Raw genomic sequence first — 20,922 nt, forward strand, 5'->3', positions numbered from 1 at the left:
GGCAGGCGTAACTTATGCAATAAAGGTAAGGGGGACGAATTAGTTAGGGCCGGGGGGGGGGGGGGGGGGGGGGTTAGTTAGGGGAAGGAAAGGGAAGGTGGGGGGCACCAGAAAGAAAGTTTCCTCCGAGGCCGCTCCGATTTCGGAGCGGCCTCGGAGGGAGCGGAGGCAGGCTGTGCGACTCTGCGCGCGCAGGCTGCCGATTTTGCGCAGCCTTGCACGCGCCGACCCCGGATTTTAAAAGATACGCACGGCTACGCGCGTATCTATTGAAATCCGACGTACTCTTGTTTGCGCCAGGTGCGCGAACAAAAGTACGCGCTCGAGTACTTTTTAAAAATCTGCCCCAAAGAAGGCATTGTTGTCATAAAACATAGAAACATGACGACAGAAAAAGACCATATGATTTATCTTGTCTGCCCATCCACACAGCTGCTTAGCTCTGCTGTTATAAATTTTATGCTAAATGTAATCATTTTAACGATGAAAATGGTTTGACATTATTCAGGTGTAAAATGCCTGCTAATTACAAGCCTAAGGGGAAAAAAAAATCATTCTGCTATTTGATCCCTAAAGTAGGGGTGGCCAACTCCAGTCCCTGAGAACCACAAACAGCCCAGGATTTCAGGATATCCACCATGAATGTGCAGGAGACAGATCTGATTGCACTGCCTCCATTGTGTGCAAATCTAACTCATGCATATTGATGGTGGGTATCCTGAAAACCTGGTCTGTTTGTGGCTCTCAAAGACAGGGGAATTGGCCACTTTTGTCTTAAAACTTTAGAGAAAATACCCGAGATGTGAACATCCCAGAAAAAGGATTATAATTGTTTCAGTTTACTACTGCTGATCTTAGTTAAACGATACATTTTCAAGTGCATTTATGTACATTAAATCTGGTTTTATATGCATCAATGGGTTTTTCAAAAATTCAGCAGAGGTTTTGTGCGTGCACAAATACATGCAGAAGAGGTTCCCTGTGTATTTTATGTGCACCAAAAAGGGGTGTTCCCAGGGCCAGAGTTGAGGCAGAGAAATGATTACTGCATGTACTTTTAAACCTCGTCCCCCTGAATTTTCAAAGTGGACTTACACCCATAAACCTCTTTGAAAATTCAAGCTAAAATCCGCAAGTACAAGTCAGGCTGTTATAAAATGGTCCTTTTAAAGTGCAATTATTACACAAACATTTGAACTGGTGAAGAGGGTTCTAGGCCAATGATACACCCACGTACTGAGTTTACATTGAGCCCCAAATGACAGAGATTATTACGCTGCATTACTTTAATTGAATTCTAACATGCTGAACATATGAAGCTCTGCTATGATAGGCCACACTGTCGGGCCGATACAGTACAGTGACCGATACAGTACAGTGACCTCCGACTTAATATCATGGCGATATTAAGTCGGAGGTCCCAAAAGTTTAAAAAAGTAGAAAATTAAAAAAAAAATTTTTTTAAATGGGCCGGCGGCTGTCAGGTCGAAAACCGGACGCTCAATTTTGCCGGCATCCGGTTTCCGAGCCTGTGGCTGTCAGCGGGCTCGAGAACCGATGCCGGCAAAATTGAGCGTCGGCTGTCAAACCCGCTGACAGCCGCCGCTCCTGTCAAAAAGGAGACGCTAGGGACGCTCTAGTGTCTTTTTACCGCTGGCCCTAATTAAAATAAATTATAATATTGAATCGCACACACAGGAGAGTGACCTGTGCACCCACTGGGAGAGCGGGCGTTTTCCCACTCTCCCGTGGTTTTCCTGTATCGGCCCGTGTGTAATAAATTGAATACCATTTCAAAATATACTGTGTAATAAAATGGAATACTTTTACCTCATGCAGTAAACATATAACACCGCATACTGTAAAACCCCCACTATTTACTAATCCTCTAACATGGAACTAAAAAATGCATCATTCAATGCTAATGCAGTTGTGTTAACATTTACTGCAGTCATGCATGCAAATTGTCTAATATGTTTGTAAATGGAGGATAATGAGCTGTGTATTATCATTAGCCGCCTATTTATGAAAGTGCATTATCTGGCATGAAAATTCCTACAGGGATCACAGGAAGTTTTGTGACAGGCACAGGATGATGCCTGAATGGCTCATGTGTTTTGGAAGGGGAGTGGCAGGAAAGGGAAGTGGATCCAAATTTGATTCTCTTAGACAGGAAACAGGAAGGAAGGTTAAGGACTCTGCTTCATGCATCATTCCAGGAAACATATTTTTAGCAAATTATTTGTCTTGGTCCCACATCCCAACCCTTTACCTTTGAATTGATTTCTCCAGAAAGGTGGTGGGGAGGAGTTAGGGATTGCATTTTATTGCAGTAGGGATGTGAATCATTTTTATAACGAATTGAAATATTGTATGATATTTCTTAATTCTTTATATATCGGTTAAAACAAAAAATGAACACTTTTCCCCCCGAATTTTCATGAAAATTATTTTTTGGGTTAGTGCGCGCTAACGATAGCTAGTGCGCACTAACAAAAAAAAATGTATTTTTGTTATTTTTTGCTACTTTTTGCTATTTTCTGTTAGTGTGCCTAACTCCTGTTAGCGCGCACTAAGCCGAAAACCGATTTTTCACAAAAAAACCCCGTCGATCCACAGGAAAGCGAGATTTTCCCACAGCCAGATGAACCCGAAAGCAGGAACAATCGGGCACCCGATTCACATCCCTAGTTAGCACACCTGCAATAAGTATTAGCGCAGACATGGTGCCAATTACTGCACAAACAATATCAAGGGCCTTAATTCACATAATTTTTTTTTTAGTACATCCCAAAGTAAAATTGTGCTCAGGAGGTAAATTTGGATGGTTACCCAGGATAACGTTCCAGATTTTTTCACATGTTAGTACATGACCCCTGTATACTTACAGTTAGTATATATTGGTTGTCTGAATGGCTTTCCCTTGGAGAACACAAATGCCACAATAATGCAGTTGATGGTAGATAATAGCCACAATGTAGTAATTTCGAAATTTTCATGGCCTTGGTTGACTTGTCTCGGAGCTCCATCTGTAGTGCTGTTTACGTCTGTGGCGGTACTGGAAGAAGAGGGTCCCTCAAGCGTGCTTCCATTTACCGACCTGCACGTTCTGCAGAAGAACCACAGGCAATGCTTGTAGAGCGCAGCGTTTCTACTCTCAAGACAGCGGTTCCTAACTAGCAGCTAAGAACTCAACGGAAAGAGCGCTCACAAATGAGCTCTTTGGATCTAGTCCAGTGCGGATGGTTACCATGTCAACGGATGCAATAAATGAAGAAATTTTACCTGGAGGGGGCGGGAGAGTACCATGGCTGCTGCTGGACCACCAGAAAAGCGCAGACCTGCATGGCAAGGCTTAAACCGACATGAATGACCACCGAAAGCAGCAGAGGGGGAGAGATGAGCTGTGCTGGAGGTCGGAATGGGGCCAGCTTGGGGTAAGCGTGGTTCAAACTCACTGGAAGAAATGCAGGCCAAAACTTAGTTTTCTTTAACAGGTACAAGAGATTTTCTATTGATGTTCAACCAGATTCAAACTATACTCTGTAGTACACGAACGGTGCACAACTCCTGCTACAAAAGTATAAAGTTTATTTGTGTTATCAGGTAGTCATAGAAGCTGTATGAAAATAATGTAACAGAATAAGTGGCAGAAATAGGCCTGGGTCTAGCCTGTGCTCGCTGAGGTTCTTAATAGGGATCTCCAGAAAAAAAATTGTTTTTTGTTTTTCAGTTCATTTTCAGGAGGTTTTTTCCCCCACAAATTTCAGTTTGTGGAATGTTTGCTTCATTTCATTCGTGTGAAAAAAAACAAACCAAACATTAACACCCCCTGGGTCCTGCTCAAAATAATACATCCAAAAAAATGAAAACAGGGCCTCACAAGGACTCCTACCCACCCGGAAAAATGTCAGGGCCAGGATCCTCCCCTGGACTTAACTTACCCCGTCCAGTGGGGTTTAGGCCTTGGCTGAAACCTAGGCCTTGGTAGCCTGAGACCACAATAGGTTGCCGCAACCTTGGCCTCGGCCTAGATGCTGGGGCCCAGCCCAGAGGCCATGTCCCGATGCCTGGGCCTCGGCCTAGGCCAGAGCCCAGACTCAGATCCAACGCCGCAGACCAGCCGGAAACCGGGTTCTGACACTTAGGCTTTGAAACCTGAACCGAGGCCCAACACTGCAGCCTGGCCTGGAGGCCAGGTCCCAATGCCATGACCTCTGCCTGGACCCAGGCCCAATGCCAGGGCCTGACCTGGAGGCCAGATCCTGATACCTGGGCCTCGGCCTAAGGTCAGGCCCAGTCCTTGCAGCACCGTGGTTACCGTTTTCATCTTCTTTCTTCTGACGCTATGCACTGGGGTTACACTGGGGTTAATTAACTCCGGTACATTCACCCCAGCAGATGGTGCCATTTTGATGTACATGGCTAAGAGAGTTACTGGAAATGTATTTCTAACTAACGGCTCGATACAGTAAGGCCGCGGTAAAAACAGTGCGGCAGTGTCAGGCGCACCCTTCCTCCCCGCACGCACAGTTCTCTTCACTAACTCCCCGATACTCTCCTCTAATCGCATGCAAATGCATGCCGCGACTGTGAAGCGTTAGGGAAGGGTTATGCCTGCGCAACCCATTTTACTGTATAGGCGCTGTAACAGCGCCTATACAGTAACCTGGGTGCGCTGGTACCTGTCATTTCAAATGACATTTGAAATGACAGGCACCAGGAAGTGTAAAAAAGTTTAAAAAGTGTAAAAAACAAAAAATAAAACAATTTTAAATACCTGTCGGAGGGCCGTGGGTCCAGGTGGCCGGTGGGCGGCGGGCAGCCATCAGCGGCATCCGGTAGTCCCTTCTCCCTTCCTCCCTCCCTCCCCTGCCTGGATGAGCACCAAAATCGCACGGGTGGGTCGGCAGCGGGGGGGCGGCAGCAGGATCCGGGAGCTGCGGGTAGGCAGCAGCGGGGTCCGGAGGGCAGCGGCAGCAGGATCCAGGAGCGGCAGTGGCAGCGAGATCCGGGGGGCGAGTAGCGGCAGCGTGTTCGATCGGGCAGGTAGGTGGGAAAAAAAGATGGCCGCCTGCACGGGGGAAAGCTGCAATTGGCCGCTGAAGACGTGACGTCACACCCCGTGACGCCAAACGTCGTGACGTCACGTCTTCAGCGGCCATTTGCACGATTTTCCCGTGCAGGCGGCCATCTTTATTTTGCCACCTACCTGCCTGCCCGATCGAACACGCTGCCGCTACTCGCCCCCCGGATCTCGCTGCCGCCCCTGGATCCTGCTGCGCTGCCCCCCCGGACCCCGCTGCCGCTGCCGCTGCCCCCCCCGGACCCCGCTGCTGCCTCCCCGCCGCTCCCGGATCCCGCCGCCGCCCCCCCCCCCCCCGCTGCCGACCCGCCCGTGCGATTTTGGCGCTCATCCAGGCAGGGGAGGGAGGGAGGAAGGGAGAAGGGACTACCGGATGCCGCTGATGGCTGCCCACCGGCCGCCTGGACCCACGGCCCTCCGACAGGTATTTAAAATTGTTTTATTTTTTTATATAACACACAGGTTTCTTGTTTTTTACACTTTTTACACTTTTTACACTTACCGTAGCAGGCCCGAGCCTTGCTACTTTTTCGTTTGTTTTTTTTTTGCTTCGGGAGGAGGGGACCGGACGGGGCTGCAGGAGACCGGACGGGACCAGTGCGGGTAAGCAATGTTTTTACACTACACTACACTAACTCCTACTAGGGGGAGGCGGTAAACTAGCAGGTTAAGGCCGCGGCAGAACAGCGGGTTACGGAGGAGATAATATCAGCGCCCGTTACAGTATCGCAGGGGAATAGCTAATTCCTTCATTATACAGCTTTTTCGTTCATTTACATGCTGGGTGCGGAAAGGGTTTAGGAAAGGGTTTAGGAAGCGCTAAGGACGCGTGAAACTGGAGACTGTATCGCTGGATGGCCTTACTCGTCTGTATTGTGCGCTCCCAGCACGTTACAGACCGGGAATCTTTAACTCAACGTTACTGTATCGACCTGTAAATTGGGCAATCTAAAAGCCTAATCATAATTAGCCAAGTTCAGACATGTATATTGTAAGAAGAAAGGGATTGTGCTAGGATCAATGGCAATATTTGATTCTTCCTGTATTTTTTGTGAATTTAGGATCACTCCATAAGTCAGTTTCCAAGCTATTTTGTTAATGCAATTTTCCCCTTGTTTCAATTCCCTCCCCTCCACATACAATCACATTCCTCTACTGATATTTACGTTTCCTAATCTGAGCTCTTAAGGAGCTCAGTCAGCAGCCCCAGCATTTCTTATCAATCCAAGCATGAGCTGAGCCAACAAAACACTTTACTTTTACTCTAGCAAATAAAGGTCAATAAACAAATAATGTATGGTGACATCTTTTTATTGGTCTAACTTAATACACTTCCTGACTAGCCTTTGGAAGCTAACATGCTCTTCCTCAGATCAAAATCAGAATAAGCAGGTCAGAGCATCAGGTGGATGTGGAACATGCAAGTGAATGAAAGATTGCATTAGAAAGAGGCGTGAATGGGATGGAGGAAGGGTTGATGTGATAAAAAGGTGAGAGAGAGAAATGTTTTCTGACCTGAGGAAGGCAATGTTTTCTCCTTGAAGCTATTCAAGAAATATATTTAGCCCAATGGAAAGATATCACCTTAAATACACTCAGACAAGTGGATCATTAATACAACAACCATAATACTATTAGCCTTGAAAGTTGTATTTTTTTAAAGGTCACTAGGTTATGAACATACATTAAAGATGCACTAAAGGAACGTGGTTAGGATTGAAGCCTTGACCATTGAAACTTGTGAGCAGTAGTGCCAATCTTGTGCTATTCAACCCCGTTGTGTGTCTGTTACCACGTATCCAATAGAAATGTGTGTATTTTTCTGTTTGAATGTAGAACTTGTCCAGTTATAATAATATATGTGCACAAATAGCTGAGATAAATGGTGAATTCACATAATTGAGCAAGCATATGTTTTGCTCACTTTAGCATTAAAGTCCTGGGGTCCACCCTTGCACATGTCCTGGGGTGCACCCTTATTTCTGTCACTTACTTGTCAAGCACACTAAGATGGTGACGAACACATCTTGGACCAAGAACTGATAATTCCCCAGGATTTTTAGTTGCTAAGAAATAAAAAAAAAAATCAACAGCATGGTTATATTTTATTTTAGACAAACTCCAGATGATGATCCCGAACTCGTCTGCAGAGGATCTTTACCTGAAAGGATGTAAGGGTCAGCTCAGAGATCACGTGGAGTCTGAAGTATTGCAATAGGAAGGCAGTGTGCATGAATCTTGCTGTCTTTAAGTGCAGTCATAGGGAGAGGGCAATTTATAAATGATTTTACTTGGGCTACCAAGCAATTAGCTAGGTAAAACCTTCTGTTGATAGATAGTAAAAGTACCCCAACGTGGGTACTTTCACCAATAACCAAAGGGGCGGGGCTGGAAGAGCGTGGAACCAGCAGACAACGTGCCATGTAGGAAAGCATCTGCAGCGCCAACTGGCCCCTACATTTTTAAAGGGAAACTCTGCAGGATTTCATTTTCTAGACCTACAAGTACAAAGTGCCTGTGGGTCTACAAGCTCTGCACATATTCTCAATCTGTGTTAATTGTATGATATGTGCAGTATCTCTTTTATATATACTCGATTTTGTGGCCTCTAGCCATGCCCATCCCCACCCCCGGACCTCCCCGTCCCTTTCCCGAAGCCCCGGGGACTTACACGCATCCCGGGGATTTACGCGCGTTGCCGGGCCTTTGAAAATTGGCCTGGCGTGCGTAAGCCTGGGATTTACGCAGGTAAAGTTTTGAAAATCTACCCCTTAGTTTATCCAGATATATCATTATAGCCAACTGTTTGCAGTGGTGCAGCTACACCCTGAATATCACTCCAAAGTTAGCCAGATAAGTTTATCTTTACAGTCCAGGCAGTGATAGAATATTACCCCCATACTCCTGAGTTTAAAAATTATAAGATGAATTTTCAAAATGTAACATGCATTAAAATGAGCATATACACGGGTAAGGACCTCTACTCAAGTATTTCGTACTTTATAAAAGTCCAAACAGGCATGTATATTCACTTTTGCGCACATATATAATCATGTGAAAACGGGGCGGTCTAGGTGTGTTCCTGGACAGGGCCAACAGTTACATGCATATGTTGCTATTTTAAAAGACATGCATTATACATTTTCCAACTTACTAACGTATTTTTACATCTGCTAATGATCTAATGAGTAAGTGATTAAGGAGGTAATTTTCAAAAGGAGTTACGCATGTAAATGTAACTACTATTGTAGCAATTTTCAAAAGCCATTTACTGGAGTAAAGTGCACTTTCACAAGTAAATCCTATGGACAATTCAATGGCATATATTGTAGCAATTTTCAAAAGCCCACTTACTCAAGTAAAGTGCATTTACTCGAGTAAAACCCTGTTTTACTCGAGTAAATGCTTTTTAAAATCAGGCCCTAAATGGGGATCTAATGAGTAAGTGATTAAATGGGGGTCTATATTCTTAGGTGAGAAGGTGTGGATATACCCGGATATAACAATAGAGTTGCGGTAGAAGAAAATTTCTCTCAATGTGTCAGGAGGCTAGGGACACGGGGGCTGTTATTACTATAAGATACCCAGGTAAATGTGTTCTACAATTTAACAACAATAGATACTTGTTTTTTTGACCCTGATCAACTAAGGTCCGCTCCTGATGTAATTACCGCAAAGCCCACTCAGTCCAAGGCTTTGCCCTCACATCCGCATTTCACAGTATCATCTGGCCTTGTTCCCGGCTTTCTTGCAATTCTGCGCCACTGGCTCACTCCCTTCCCCTTTCATTGCACCCCCCTGCCACCCAGAAGATCACATCTTCCCCCTCCATATAAAGTAAAAATATATTCACCCAGAACAGCAGCAGAAGGCAAATGACCTGAATCATGGCGTAAAGGGTCATGTACTTAAAGACGCAGAACGATGTCACCAGCGCTGCTCGTCCCTCCCTGTCGAAAATACAAATAAACAGTTCTGACATTTAAGCCAAACATTTGCAAGCCCGGCCCCAGTTTATCTACGAAATAAAGACGATTTGCTGAAGAAAAAGGCAAAACCGTGGAGATTTCATAAAGAAAAGAAAAGCCAAGAAACTGAGGCGCCACGGGACGTTAGAGAAAGAAAACCACCGGCAAGCCGTGAGCTTAAAGCTGCGCGCGGGAAACAGAGGGGCCCAATTCTCAGAGGGTTTAGGTGCCTAGCGTTGGGAGTTAGGCCCCTAAGTTTGTCCCTTTTCAAAATTTTCAAAATGTAGGTGTCTAGTTTTGTTAAGGTGCTAAATTTAGGCCCTAAAAAGTGGAAGGCTATTGGGAAAGAGTTAGGGTGGAGGAAAACGTTAACCCTGATTTTCAGCACTAGGCATGTAACTTAGGGGTCTAAATATTGGAGCTCTTCTTTTCTTGAATATCAGCCTCATAATTACCATCGTATTCTTTCTTGGGAGACTATTGTTTGCTAGCAACATCTTCATATTATTTTCAAAACTAAAACATAGACAGTTGTCTATTTTTCCCATTTTGGAGGTCTGGAGTACCAGATGTGGTGACAGATGTAATAAGCAGTGCTAAAGCTGCCGCCGGGGTTTACCCCACACTAGCCCCACACGGGGTTTGTAATAAAGTGTTTGCCGCTAGTGCATGCAAATGGGGCAATTAAACTATTCACGGGCTATGGGAAGCCGCGCATTGGTTGAAGAACGCCTCACCATTAGGCGCCGGCGAGCGGGGAGGCCACCCTCCATCCTGGGCCCCCGCGAGAACTGAACACCAAACTGAATGGCAGGGGGGAAAAAGATATAGAACCAACAGCAGGAGGTGAGGGAAATGAATGACTGCGATGCGATGTGTGACCACGCCCCCCCTGATGTCACTGGGAGCCCCGGCGACGGTTGAAGAGCGCCTCACCATCAGGCGCCACGTGTCGTGCGTCGCGCTCCGAAGGGGCGCAACAAAGGGGCTCTCCCCTTTGTGCACCCCTTCGTGCAACCCTTGTGCTTCTTAAAAAAAAAAAAAAAAATCTTTTATATTTTTCTGTAATTTAACCTTTATTCCAATTCCTTACCTTTTCTTTTCGCTTGTTAACAATTTTAATTAGAAATGTTCATTGTATTAGACTATGGAAATTTATTTCCTGCTATTCTGTTTAATGTAAACCGGTATGATTTACATCGGATGTAAGAATGTTGGTATATAAAAATTAAAAATAAATAAATAAATAAATAGGTCACTGTGGGGTTTTCAACGTGGGATTTTCAGCGCCGGGTTCAGGGCAGGAGTTAAGTTACAGCGGGTCTCTGGAGTCCGGTTTACTCTGGGGGGGGTAATCGTGGATTACCTTCACTTCTTCCGGGATGTTTGGAAGACTTTTGTGGGTCGGCAGTAGAATTCTCTGCCGCATTCCAGCCCCTGCCGGCATCCGCCGGTACAGCCGCCACGCAGTCGGAGACGGAACACGATAGACGTTGTGCTACCCACCTTCACTTCCACTCCTGGACCGCTATTTTATACAGCGGGAAGGCTTTCGCCCTGAGAATCACTCGTGGGTCACCAATAAAGGCGGGTTTCATAGGGCCATGAGTGCGCGTTTTTAACCGGGTTTCACTTTTGGGTGGATTTTCTGTGCGCATCTCATTTGCATATGGTCCCTTTATTTTACATCCCATGGAGGAGCTTGCTTTTGATGCACCTGCTAAAAAGAGAATGCGCACTGACAACTGGCGCCGATTTCACCGCAGGTCCCCACAGACACCACAGTTTGCTGATTATTTTCATTTTCGTTTTTCAGCCTTTCCACATTTTTCTGATACTTTGCACCAAGTGTAAGGTCTCTGTTGCTGTTTCTAACCCAATCCATGCCTCATTTATTAAGAATTAGATTTCTGCTTCATGGGGCTCGAGGCAAAGCTATTGAAGAACAGCCTAGATAAGAAGCCATAAGGACACGAGGATGACAATATTAGTATGATATGGCAAAATTTGCAAGTATGCAAAAGACTCATGCACTGGACTAAATGTCCATGTGACAAGACAAATATCACCTGAGCCGGCATGAGTTTTGTTTTGTTTTTTTTGTTGTTGCTACATAAGAAAGAAACGTCACAGAATAAATATATTTAGTTAAGAACCGTGCAGAATGCTCTATGAGTGTTTTTCAGTATCTGATCTTGGGAACAATGGAATGTTCACGAGACCTAATTGTGTAGCTAATAAGGTGCTGATAATGGTTTGAACTTACTTGATGAGTTGTGGGACGCACTCTATGTTGGGGGTTTTCGAGGTGAAGGGTGAGGCCACAGATGCCTCCTGCTCTGACAAGGAAATCCCAGCGTGGGCCACCTTCAGTGCCTGCAGAACACATACGCCATTGTCAGATGTTGGAAGCGAGTTAGGAATTTTGTAAATATAACCTATTGAATGACATTGTAACACTGAACAGTGGGTGGCATGCATTTCAGTAGAACCGAACTGCGCACACCCTGTTGCTGTGTGCAAGACATTTCTACCTGCCATACTAGGTTGTCTCCTAGAAATCAGTGGACCTGCACTCAGGATACTTACCGGTCAGCAAGATGCTCATCTTCATTGGCAAAAGTTGCCAATGGAGAGAACTGGAATGCAGGGTAATTACTCCGAGGATGAGGTAAAGCAACATGCATGCATGCACATTCATAAACTTAGCTGTTTAATTTTGAAGTCCCAGTCTGAAGACCTTTTTTTTTTTTTAAACTTTGGTACACTGATTAATACCTGTTACTCTATTCTTTCTCCAATCTCACTAGGTTTTCTGTTCCTTCCTGATTTTTATCAGGATGTACGTGTTGCTCTTCTTTTCATTATTTATCCCCTTGTCAGACATCTATAATGGCCGTATCGTAGTTGCCACTATGTGGTCATCCTACCTTACAGGGCCACTTGGCAGTATGATTAGTGGGAGAGATAAAAAGCAAGCATGAAGTAATCAATGTAAAGATGGCATGCTGAGGATATCTGGAAGGGCCGGAGGATGAGGACAGCAGGCATCCCTTTCCCCACTATCGCCAATCAGAGCTGGTCTGTCCGGAAACTGGGCACCCTTGATGGCTCAGGGAGCAGAAATAACGCACTGCTCGTTTTAAGGGATTTTATTGTTTGCTTATACTTACTCCACAGTCGTTAGCTCCATCTCCACACATGCACACATAGTAACTACAAAAAAAAACCAGATAAGTGATCAGGAATAGCAAAGACAGCACATCTGTTTCTATGTTAACTAAAAGGCCGACAGAACAAGACTTTGGGTTTGACATTGGCCTATCCTTTATTTTATGAAACACACCTGTGGCATATCATATCATAGAGCATAATTACTAGGGATGTGCATTCTTTTCATCCGTTTCATCCGTTTCCTATACAAGCTTGTAATATGAAACGTATGAAACATGAAACGAATGCACATCTAATTGACATGTAATGGGAAACGATGAAACGAATTAAACAAATGCACATCCCTAATAATTACTCACCCGTGACTGTGAGAGGGGACGCAGGGAAACCACACAGGCCTTTAGAACCCTGCGCTAAGATTTGTTTCAGTTTTCTTTGGTTTGAATTTTAAAATCCACAACTATCAAAGGGCTGCTATGTGTGATACAGAACAGAGACCGTGAGAGTGGGTAAAGGGGAATCCTTACAAGATACTCAAAGCCCTTTAGCAGAGCTGCCTGCATTTTTTTTTCCTCTTCCTGTGGCTGGATTCAAACTCACATCTGAGGGAGGATTGCGTATTTGGCAAGGAGTCAAGACAAGCACTACAGTAACGGCCTTGCGGGAAGTTTGGTGGATCAATATCACTTGGAGCACCTTATTTATTAGTAATTAAATAGGAAAAACAAAAAGGCGAACATTAATTTATATAATTACTCCATTATAACTATGTTGTGCTCACTATTCTTTATGTACATTTGCATCTAGAAATGACCTTAGTTGATCAGGGTCAAAAAACATCTATTGTTGTTAAATTTTAGAACACATTTACTTGTGTTTCTTATGTCCCTAGCCTCCTGACATATTGAGAGAAATTTTCTTCTACCGCAACTGAGTTTCTCTTGTTATATCCAGGTATATTATCCACACCTTTTCACCTAAGAAACTTTTTAATCTATTTCGAAAAAACTGTCTCAGAATTAAATCCCGATCTGAGGGGAAAACAAAAGTAACAAGTAAAGTTCCTCTAAATTCAATCTGATCCTCTGATGGTTGTTCAATTATATCCGTAATATTTCCTATATCTCCTAGATGTTCAATAGGGCTTATCTGAAATTTACCCCTTTCCCTCTTACTACCATTTAAAAAATATATCTTAGCTATTGGAGGTAATACTTCTTGAGGTAATAACACTTCTGGCAGATATTTTTTAAATTGATCTAAAGGTAGCTTCAATTTAACTTGGGGGAAATTCACAATTCTTAAATTTCTATATCTTAACTTATTTTCAAGGTTTTCTAATTTCCTTGAGTTAGTTAATTCACCTTGAATAACTCTATCCTGGACTTTTTGAAGCTGGGTTCTCTGTTTTTCTAATGCATTTATTCTATTTGTATGCAAATTCACTACTAGATCTATTTGATGGATATGTTGTTTAGTCTCAGACATTATATTAGATAAAGTAGAGATTGAAGATTCTAGGGAGACTAAGGCCTTCCATATATTCTCTAATGTGAACTCATGTTTTTTTAACCAAGGCCAACCCTAATGAATGTGTGCCTAACATTGCTTCCTGACGGAGATCTTGCCCTTTCAGGGTGATCGCAGTCCGGTCTACTCGACCCAGAAGTGTAGAAGTCATCAGTATAGGTTCTAGATTTTCCCCCTCCAATTGCGCCCAGCTCTTGCTGCCGCAGCTGGAGCAGTGTTCCCGAGCCTCTGGTAGACTGAATAGCATCGATCTCATTCTCGGCAATCGCCTCAATAGCAATGCTTCACTCATCAACTTCCAGTGGTCAAGTATATTAGGTTGCTGGGGTTGCTCACTGCATGGGTGAAAAGGGGTCTCTGGAGCTCCAGGGCTTAAAGATGTTTGAGAGTCCAACAGCAACAACCAACAAGGACTGAGTTGCACAGGCTGGGTAAACAAACGTGGGAGTAGCTTGTTTATTACGGCGGGTACTACCCCAAACCAATTAGCTAGATACTTCACTTAGATGCAGCTCCAGCACTGCTATCTACGGTGGCAGGGGTGGAAGGGAAATAGAACCACAAAAGTTATTTAAAGGGACAAGAGTAACCGAAAAGTATGAAAAAAAAAAGTGTGAAAGCTTGCTGGACAGACTGGATGAACCGTTTGGTCGTCTTCTGCCATCATTTCTATGTTTCTATGTTTCTATATTACTGGCATATGCTCCTCACCTAGTAATGTAACAGACAGCCCTCCCAGAGATGTAGTGTTTGCAGGGGAAAAAACCCTTCAATTTTAGGCTGCAAAGGGACTTGAACTTGAGCTGTCGAGGCATCAGCTCGTATCCTGCCCTTGCATTTTGTATGTGGCATTACCAACAACTGCTACTGAGGAAAATAAAGATGAAGGCTTTACTTCTGATTCTTTCTGTAAAGTTTCAGTTATTGATTCCACCAAATGGAGGCGAGGGTGGAAGCCGAATTTTAAGCTAACCTCAGTCTCAATATAATACTTATTTTATTTTATAAGAGGCAAAAAAACCAACAACTCAGTTGGGACAAAGCCGCGTGCCCCTTTGGCATGCATGGCTTCGGCAGCACGCCAATGGCGGCTGCGCACCACAGGGAAGGCGTTTTTAAGGCCTTCCTGCGTCCCTGTATGCTGATGTCAATCAGGTATTTCGGTAAGTGTCCAATGAAGTGCCGTCGGGGCCAGGTAAGGCCACCTCACCCCCAGAGTAGGTATTCCAAAAAAGCAATCGCTTCTCACCGCTCCACCTCAGGTAAACGGCACAGGGAAGGCATTTTTAAGGCCTAACAACTTAGGGGCGGATTTTAAAACGAGCGCGAATAGCCTACTTTTGTTTGCGCTCCAGGCGCAAACAAAAGTACGCTGGATTTTAGTAGATACGCGCGGAGCCGTGCGTATCTGCTAAAAACCTGGATCGGCGCGCGCAAGGCTATGGATTTTGTATAGCCGGCGCACGCCGAGCTGCGCAGCCTACCCCCGTTCCCTCCAAGGCCGCTCCGAAATCGGAGCGGCCTCGGAGGGAACTTTCCTTTGCCCTCCCCTCACCTTCCCCTCCCTTCCCCTACCTAACCCACCCCCCCTTACCTTTGTCGGGGGATTTACGCCTCCCTCTGGGAGGCGTAAATCCCCGCGCGCGAGCGGGCCTCCTGCGCGCTGGGCCGCGACCTGGGGGCGGGTACGGAGGGCGCGGCCACGCCCCTGGGCCGCCCCGGGCCGTAGCCACGCCCCCGTACCCACCCCCAAAACGCTGCCGACACGCCCCCGAAACGCCACGACGACCGGGCCCGCCCCCCGACATGCCCCCGACACGCCCCCCTCGGAGAACCCCGGGACTTACGCGAGTCCCGGGGCTCTGCGCGCGCCGGGAGGCCTATGTAAAATAGGCTTCCCGGCGCGCAGGGCCCTGCTCGCGTAAATCCGCCCGGTTTTGGGCGGATTTACGCGAGCAGGGCTCTGAAAATCCGCCCCTTAATGAACTAACAACTTAATGTACTAAGTTGTTATATCTGTAAACCGGAGTGAAGGCAGCTTGCTATACTTCGGTATATAAAAACGTCTAAATAAATAAATAAATAAATAAATAAATAAAAATAAACTTGGAAAACTGGTAATTGCATTGGCGTACCTATCTAATAAAATCCCCCTACTTATATGGTGCAGCCAGCATTTGCGCGCACATGCGTGTGACTATATAAAATTGCTCGTAGGGCCGATTTTATATCATATGCGCTCATGTTATAAAATGGCCTCATCCATCCATGTGAGCTGCCATATGCACGTATATATGCACCCACGCGGCTGTTTGAAAGTTCTCCTCTAAATGAATTCCATTTCACTGTCAAAGAGAAACAAAAAAAAAAATTGTGTTGTGTATTTCATTTCATTTGGAAGCAAAGACGCATCTCTAATCCCATGGCTCTTCTGTTATATTAATGTATCAGTCTGGTGACTGCCGGGGGTTTTCCTGGCGGACAGCAGAGCAGTACAAAACTTTTCGTACACTTGTACCGGTGAAACAGGAAGCAGTTCCGACTTTTCTGTCCTTATTTCTATGTTTGTGAGTGGACTAAAACAGCAAAGACAATACTTTGTTCAAATGTTTTTTAAATACTAGCATTTCCCAAGAACTAAATGAAAATTTGAATAAAACAGTGGCACTCGAGGATGTTTGTTTTATCTTCCATTTGAACCATCTACAAAATAGCTTCCCTGTGCAGCTGATTTAGAGGGTGATTTTGAATTGCAATACAGCTGGGAGTTATACATCTAGAATCCTGGGTCTGAAAATTGTCCCTCACTGTGAGAGTATATTTAGCTGCTTATAAAGCACAGGTGCACATTTGGGTTGGGTTGGGTTGAGGAGGATGGCGGGTAAACTCTGTGTCCATAATTGCATTTTCAATTTTGCATGTGTTTCTCCTATGTATACCCAGTCGCACAAGTGGCAGAGGAAAAGAAGAAAGGTACCTTTTGTACCAACGTAACTTCAGCCCGTTTTCAAAGGCAAGAGAGATGGTTTCCCTTTGAAAATTTGTTTTGGTTCTGCGGATACCAAAGAATCCATGTACTTGCTGTTTGCTGCTAGGCAGCTCAACGAGACTCGCTCCCCACGTGGAAGGTGACTCGAGAGTTCCTTACCACAAAAGGATTCTGGCCCGTTTACTGCATCCCATGAAAGCTAATCAAGAAATATATTTAGTCCAATAAAAGATATCACCTTATTAACTTCTATTTCTGTGCATTAAAGTAAGGCCACCTGAAGGTCCACACATTAAGGGACAAGCCGAGCCAGTTCTGGTTTTGACCCATGGCATTGCTTGGCTATGCAGTTCTGATTTCCCTAAGAAAAATCCAGGACTATATCTTTGTGCATGCATTGGGCTACAACCAAAGGGCCAGATATTAAGAGTTACGTGTGGGCGTAGATTTGTGCACGCAACCCAGCATGCACAAATCTACGCCCAATTTTATAACATGCCCCCCACCTTCCCCTCCCTTCCCCTACCTAACCTGCCCCCAGCCCTACCTAAACCCCCCCTTTACCTTTAACTTAGAAGTTGCGCCTGCCTCTGGGCAGGCGTAGGTTGCGCGTGCACAGCAGCAAATAGCAGCTGGGCCTGGAGGCTCCAGTCCCGCCCCGCCCCCTTTTTCAAGCCCCGGGACAGATGCGCGTCCTGGGGCTTGCCTGTGTCGCCGGGCCTAAGCAAAATAGGCTCGGCGCGCGCAGGAGCAGATTCTCGGGGTTATGTGCATAACCCTTTGAAAACCCGCACCAAAGCTGGTACAGCTTGTGCCGTATGACATGAGGCTACCTGGTGACCTTGATATAATGGCATTCACTAGACTGTTCTGCAAATATGCCATAATCCAAAAAAAAAAAAAACAACCCACTGCAAAACTAACATTCAGATAAAGTTATCTGGCAGAATGTATTTTCAGTTTGCTCCATAGCAATGAAATTATTTGTTCAATTGAAATAAATAATTTGGAAAGTGGAAAGCAAACATTGCAATCCTATACGTTTGGGACAATTTTCAGTAGCTGACACGGATGTAAGATCCACAGGCACATTAGTAGTCTATTAGCCAGTGAGATTAATTTGATAATCTGTGGTCATCATTTCAATATGAAATCTTACTCTAATTTCTGAAACTCTTCAACAAGACTTGACTTCTGCCCAGGGGACATTCTAGCAAAAATTGCTCCATTCACCAGTATCTGTAAAATAATAATAATATAAATTTTTAAAAGCCATGGAAATGCACATAGCCCATTTAGTCGAGATATTTTTCAAAGCGTATACAGTTAATTTCTGCAGCAAATAATTGTAGATATGATGTCAGATAGAGCTCTCAAGGCCCAGTTTTACATCCTGCTGGAATACTGCAGGTGTATAGCATTACTCTCGCTGCCCCCTTACCCCCCTACTCCACTATGTACATGTCTCAGGTGTTCCCACCTGCAGTGGGACAATTCCAGAACAAGTGACAGGCCAGCTCGGAAGACAGTTTCCTGCAAAGTGACTTGTTAGACAGACAGGAGATCACAATGTCCAACGAATGCAGCTCAGGTGGATGTGCTGGAATTTGGGGGAATCGTGTTTACCTGCACAAGCTGAATGCACCGTGAGCAAGATTAAAAAACGCAACACTTTACTAGAAAAGCAAAGTGACGGTATAGAATGAAATCCCTGGGGGTTTAATTGGATTTGAGATTAGGGAATGTATGAAGAATTCAAAGTCTAACCCAAACCAGGCAGCTTTCACTCAGTTTGAATTTTGGGTTGTCACAATATCTGCTCGATGTTTACCAGTGGATTTGAGGACAATCTGAAAACAATGCAAGCAAGTCAAAAGCCGGCCCACAAATCTGATAACGTTTTGCTGCGAATGTTTGGAAAAGCCAAAATGAATTTTTCAGATCTGTGTTGGGTTTCTTCAAAACGTTTTGACAAACCAATTCTATATAAAAAAAACGTTGACATTTCTCCAGCTTTACCAAACTGCTGGACAAACCAATTTTGCAGTAGTTCTCACATTTGTCAGCACAGGGAACATGGCTAAAATCTGGTCAACTGGACCAGTAGGCAAATCTCTTTACAAATGGGATCTTCACCTACTCAGCAGATTCAAACAAGGGCACTTGTAAGTTAAGCAATTAAAATAAGAGATAATCTGAAGCAAGTCACCTCAGGACTCGCTCTGCACCTGAATTAGTTTGGACACCAGAGTGATTGCAATAAAATAAATTCATATTGTTTCATTTACTGCCAAGCCTACTTGGTACTGTAAGGCCAATGCAGGGTTTTGAATGGTCGGGGGCTGGAGCTAATTAGACTTGGTGGAAGTAGGAAAGCAGTAGCAGGGTTAGTTTTCCCAGGTATTGTGGGCGAGGTTACACCCAGTCTGGTAGTTATTGGCTATCTAGTCAGCTCAGGGAGTCCTCTGCTGGCACATCTCTCTGGTCTGAACTCTCGGGCTGAGCAGGGTCACGCTAAAACATGCTGAATTGTACTGGAACTTTTTCCTTTGGTTTCCTGTAAGGGAGAACGCATTTTTTGGACTACCATGCTTTCTATTTTTTCTTCTGAAATTTGTAAGTCAGAGAACACACTATATGGTATTGCTGGGGGGGCGGGGAGGGGGAGAGTGTTTTCTCATTAAATCTCACTGAAAAACGTGGGTGCTGTATTGCATTTAACTTAAACCCCCAACAGGTACATTTACATCTATCTGTTTACATAAAGATCTCTTTGGAATAAAGCTGCAGTGATAACAAATTGAAATCTTGCCCTTTTGCGCTCTCTTGAGAGTAAATCTTGCACACCATTTACTACATCAATTAAATGCTGCCAGAGCAAACCTCTCTTTTTAGGTCTCACATTTTCCGACTCGCTGCTCATTTATCTGGATAGGGAAATCCCACCTAGAGGCTGAGAATCAGGTCGATACATTAAATCCTGTGGGAGAGCCTCCTTTTTGACAGAAGCGGCAGCTGTCAGCGGGTTTGACAGCCGACACTTAATTTTACCAGCGTCGGTTCTCAAACCCACTGACAGCCATGGGTTCGGAAAACGGACGCCAGCTAAATTGAGATATCCGTCTTCCGACCCGCGGGCCACGGGCCGATTTTTAATTTTTTTTAAATTTTGGGGCCTCTGACTTAATAGCGCCATGATATTAAGTCGGAGGGTGCACAGAAAAGCAGTTTTTTCTGCTTTTCTGTGCACTTTCCCGGTGCCAACAGAAATTAAAATGTGTGGCTTGGCTACACATTTTACTTTCTGTATCACGTGGGAATAACTAATAGCGCCCGCAACATGTATTTGCATGTTGCAGGCGCTATTCATTTCAGGGGGGTTGGCCGCACGTTTTCGACGCGCTATTACCCCTTACTGAATAAGGGGTAAAGCAAGCGCGTCAAAAATGCACGTCCAAACGCGGGCTAACAGTGCGCTCCACCGCACTGTTAGCCCGCTCCGCCGGAGCACACTGTACTGTATCGGCCTGAATGTTAGCAGTGTATTCCTAGTCTCCAGACTTGCCTTTGGTAGCAAAGTGTTGAAATGCTGGACAATGACTTGATAGGATCTCCCACTCATGGCAAAGTAAAAGTCTTCCTTTCCATTCTTCACATGAGGGCTGCCTTCGAAGCTGATGTGTACTTCCTGTAGACCAAGAAGAGTTGACAAGGACTTTAATAGCCAAACTAGCTCCAGCGATTGCCCTGTGAAATCAGAAGCATACATACATGATTTCCATATTCTTTCTGTTTCTGTTCTCCCGTGAGCGTCCAGGTAATGCAGGCTGGACCGGATCCCACTGGTTCATTTGCTTCTATGAGAATGACCTTACCACTGCCAGAAACCAAGCCAGAGTTTTTGGCCACAGTAATAGCTGTCTTAAGGTTGTCACCTGGGAAATAAATTTATACAATAAGTTTGTAGGTAAAGAAATAAAATAGTATTATACCTGCTACACATCCCATACAATACTATAATTCTGGATAGAAGTATTATTTATTAGAGATGTGCATCAGGGATGGATTCGTCCCATTCGGTATTCGTATTCGTCGGGACCCAAATCCGTTGCATCCATTCTCGGGGGACAATGATCCGTTCATTAGTTACATATGTATTCGTTTCCCAAAAAACC

At 44.7% G+C, this 20,922-nt stretch overlaps 1 protein-coding gene across 1 annotated transcript in view; it reads right to left on the reverse strand.

The window, feature by feature from the left end:
* LOC115099329 (probable cation-transporting ATPase 13A4) overlaps positions 1-20,922 on the reverse strand; it is a 106,115-nt gene that overhangs the window by 13,507 nt on the left and 71,686 nt on the right. Inside the window, exons 19-27 of the mRNA XM_029616915.1 lie at positions 20,519-20,682; positions 20,313-20,435; positions 17,907-17,986; positions 12,228-12,270; positions 11,321-11,430; positions 8,940-9,036; positions 7,080-7,152; positions 3,286-3,457; positions 2,889-3,109 (exon numbers count right to left, since the gene is read on the reverse strand). Of these exons, the coding sequence (XP_029472775.1) occupies positions 2,889-3,109; positions 3,286-3,457; positions 7,080-7,152; positions 8,940-9,036; positions 11,321-11,430; positions 12,228-12,270; positions 17,907-17,986; positions 20,313-20,435; positions 20,519-20,682 (1,083 nt within the window). The remainder of the gene's footprint in view (positions 1-2,888; positions 3,110-3,285; positions 3,458-7,079; positions 7,153-8,939; positions 9,037-11,320; positions 11,431-12,227; positions 12,271-17,906; positions 17,987-20,312; positions 20,436-20,518; positions 20,683-20,922) is intronic.

Source organism: Rhinatrema bivittatum, chromosome 9, assembly GCF_901001135.1.
Source record: "Rhinatrema bivittatum chromosome 9, aRhiBiv1.1, whole genome shotgun sequence".
Classification (NCBI taxonomy): Eukaryota; Metazoa; Chordata; class Amphibia; order Gymnophiona; family Rhinatrematidae; genus Rhinatrema; species Rhinatrema bivittatum.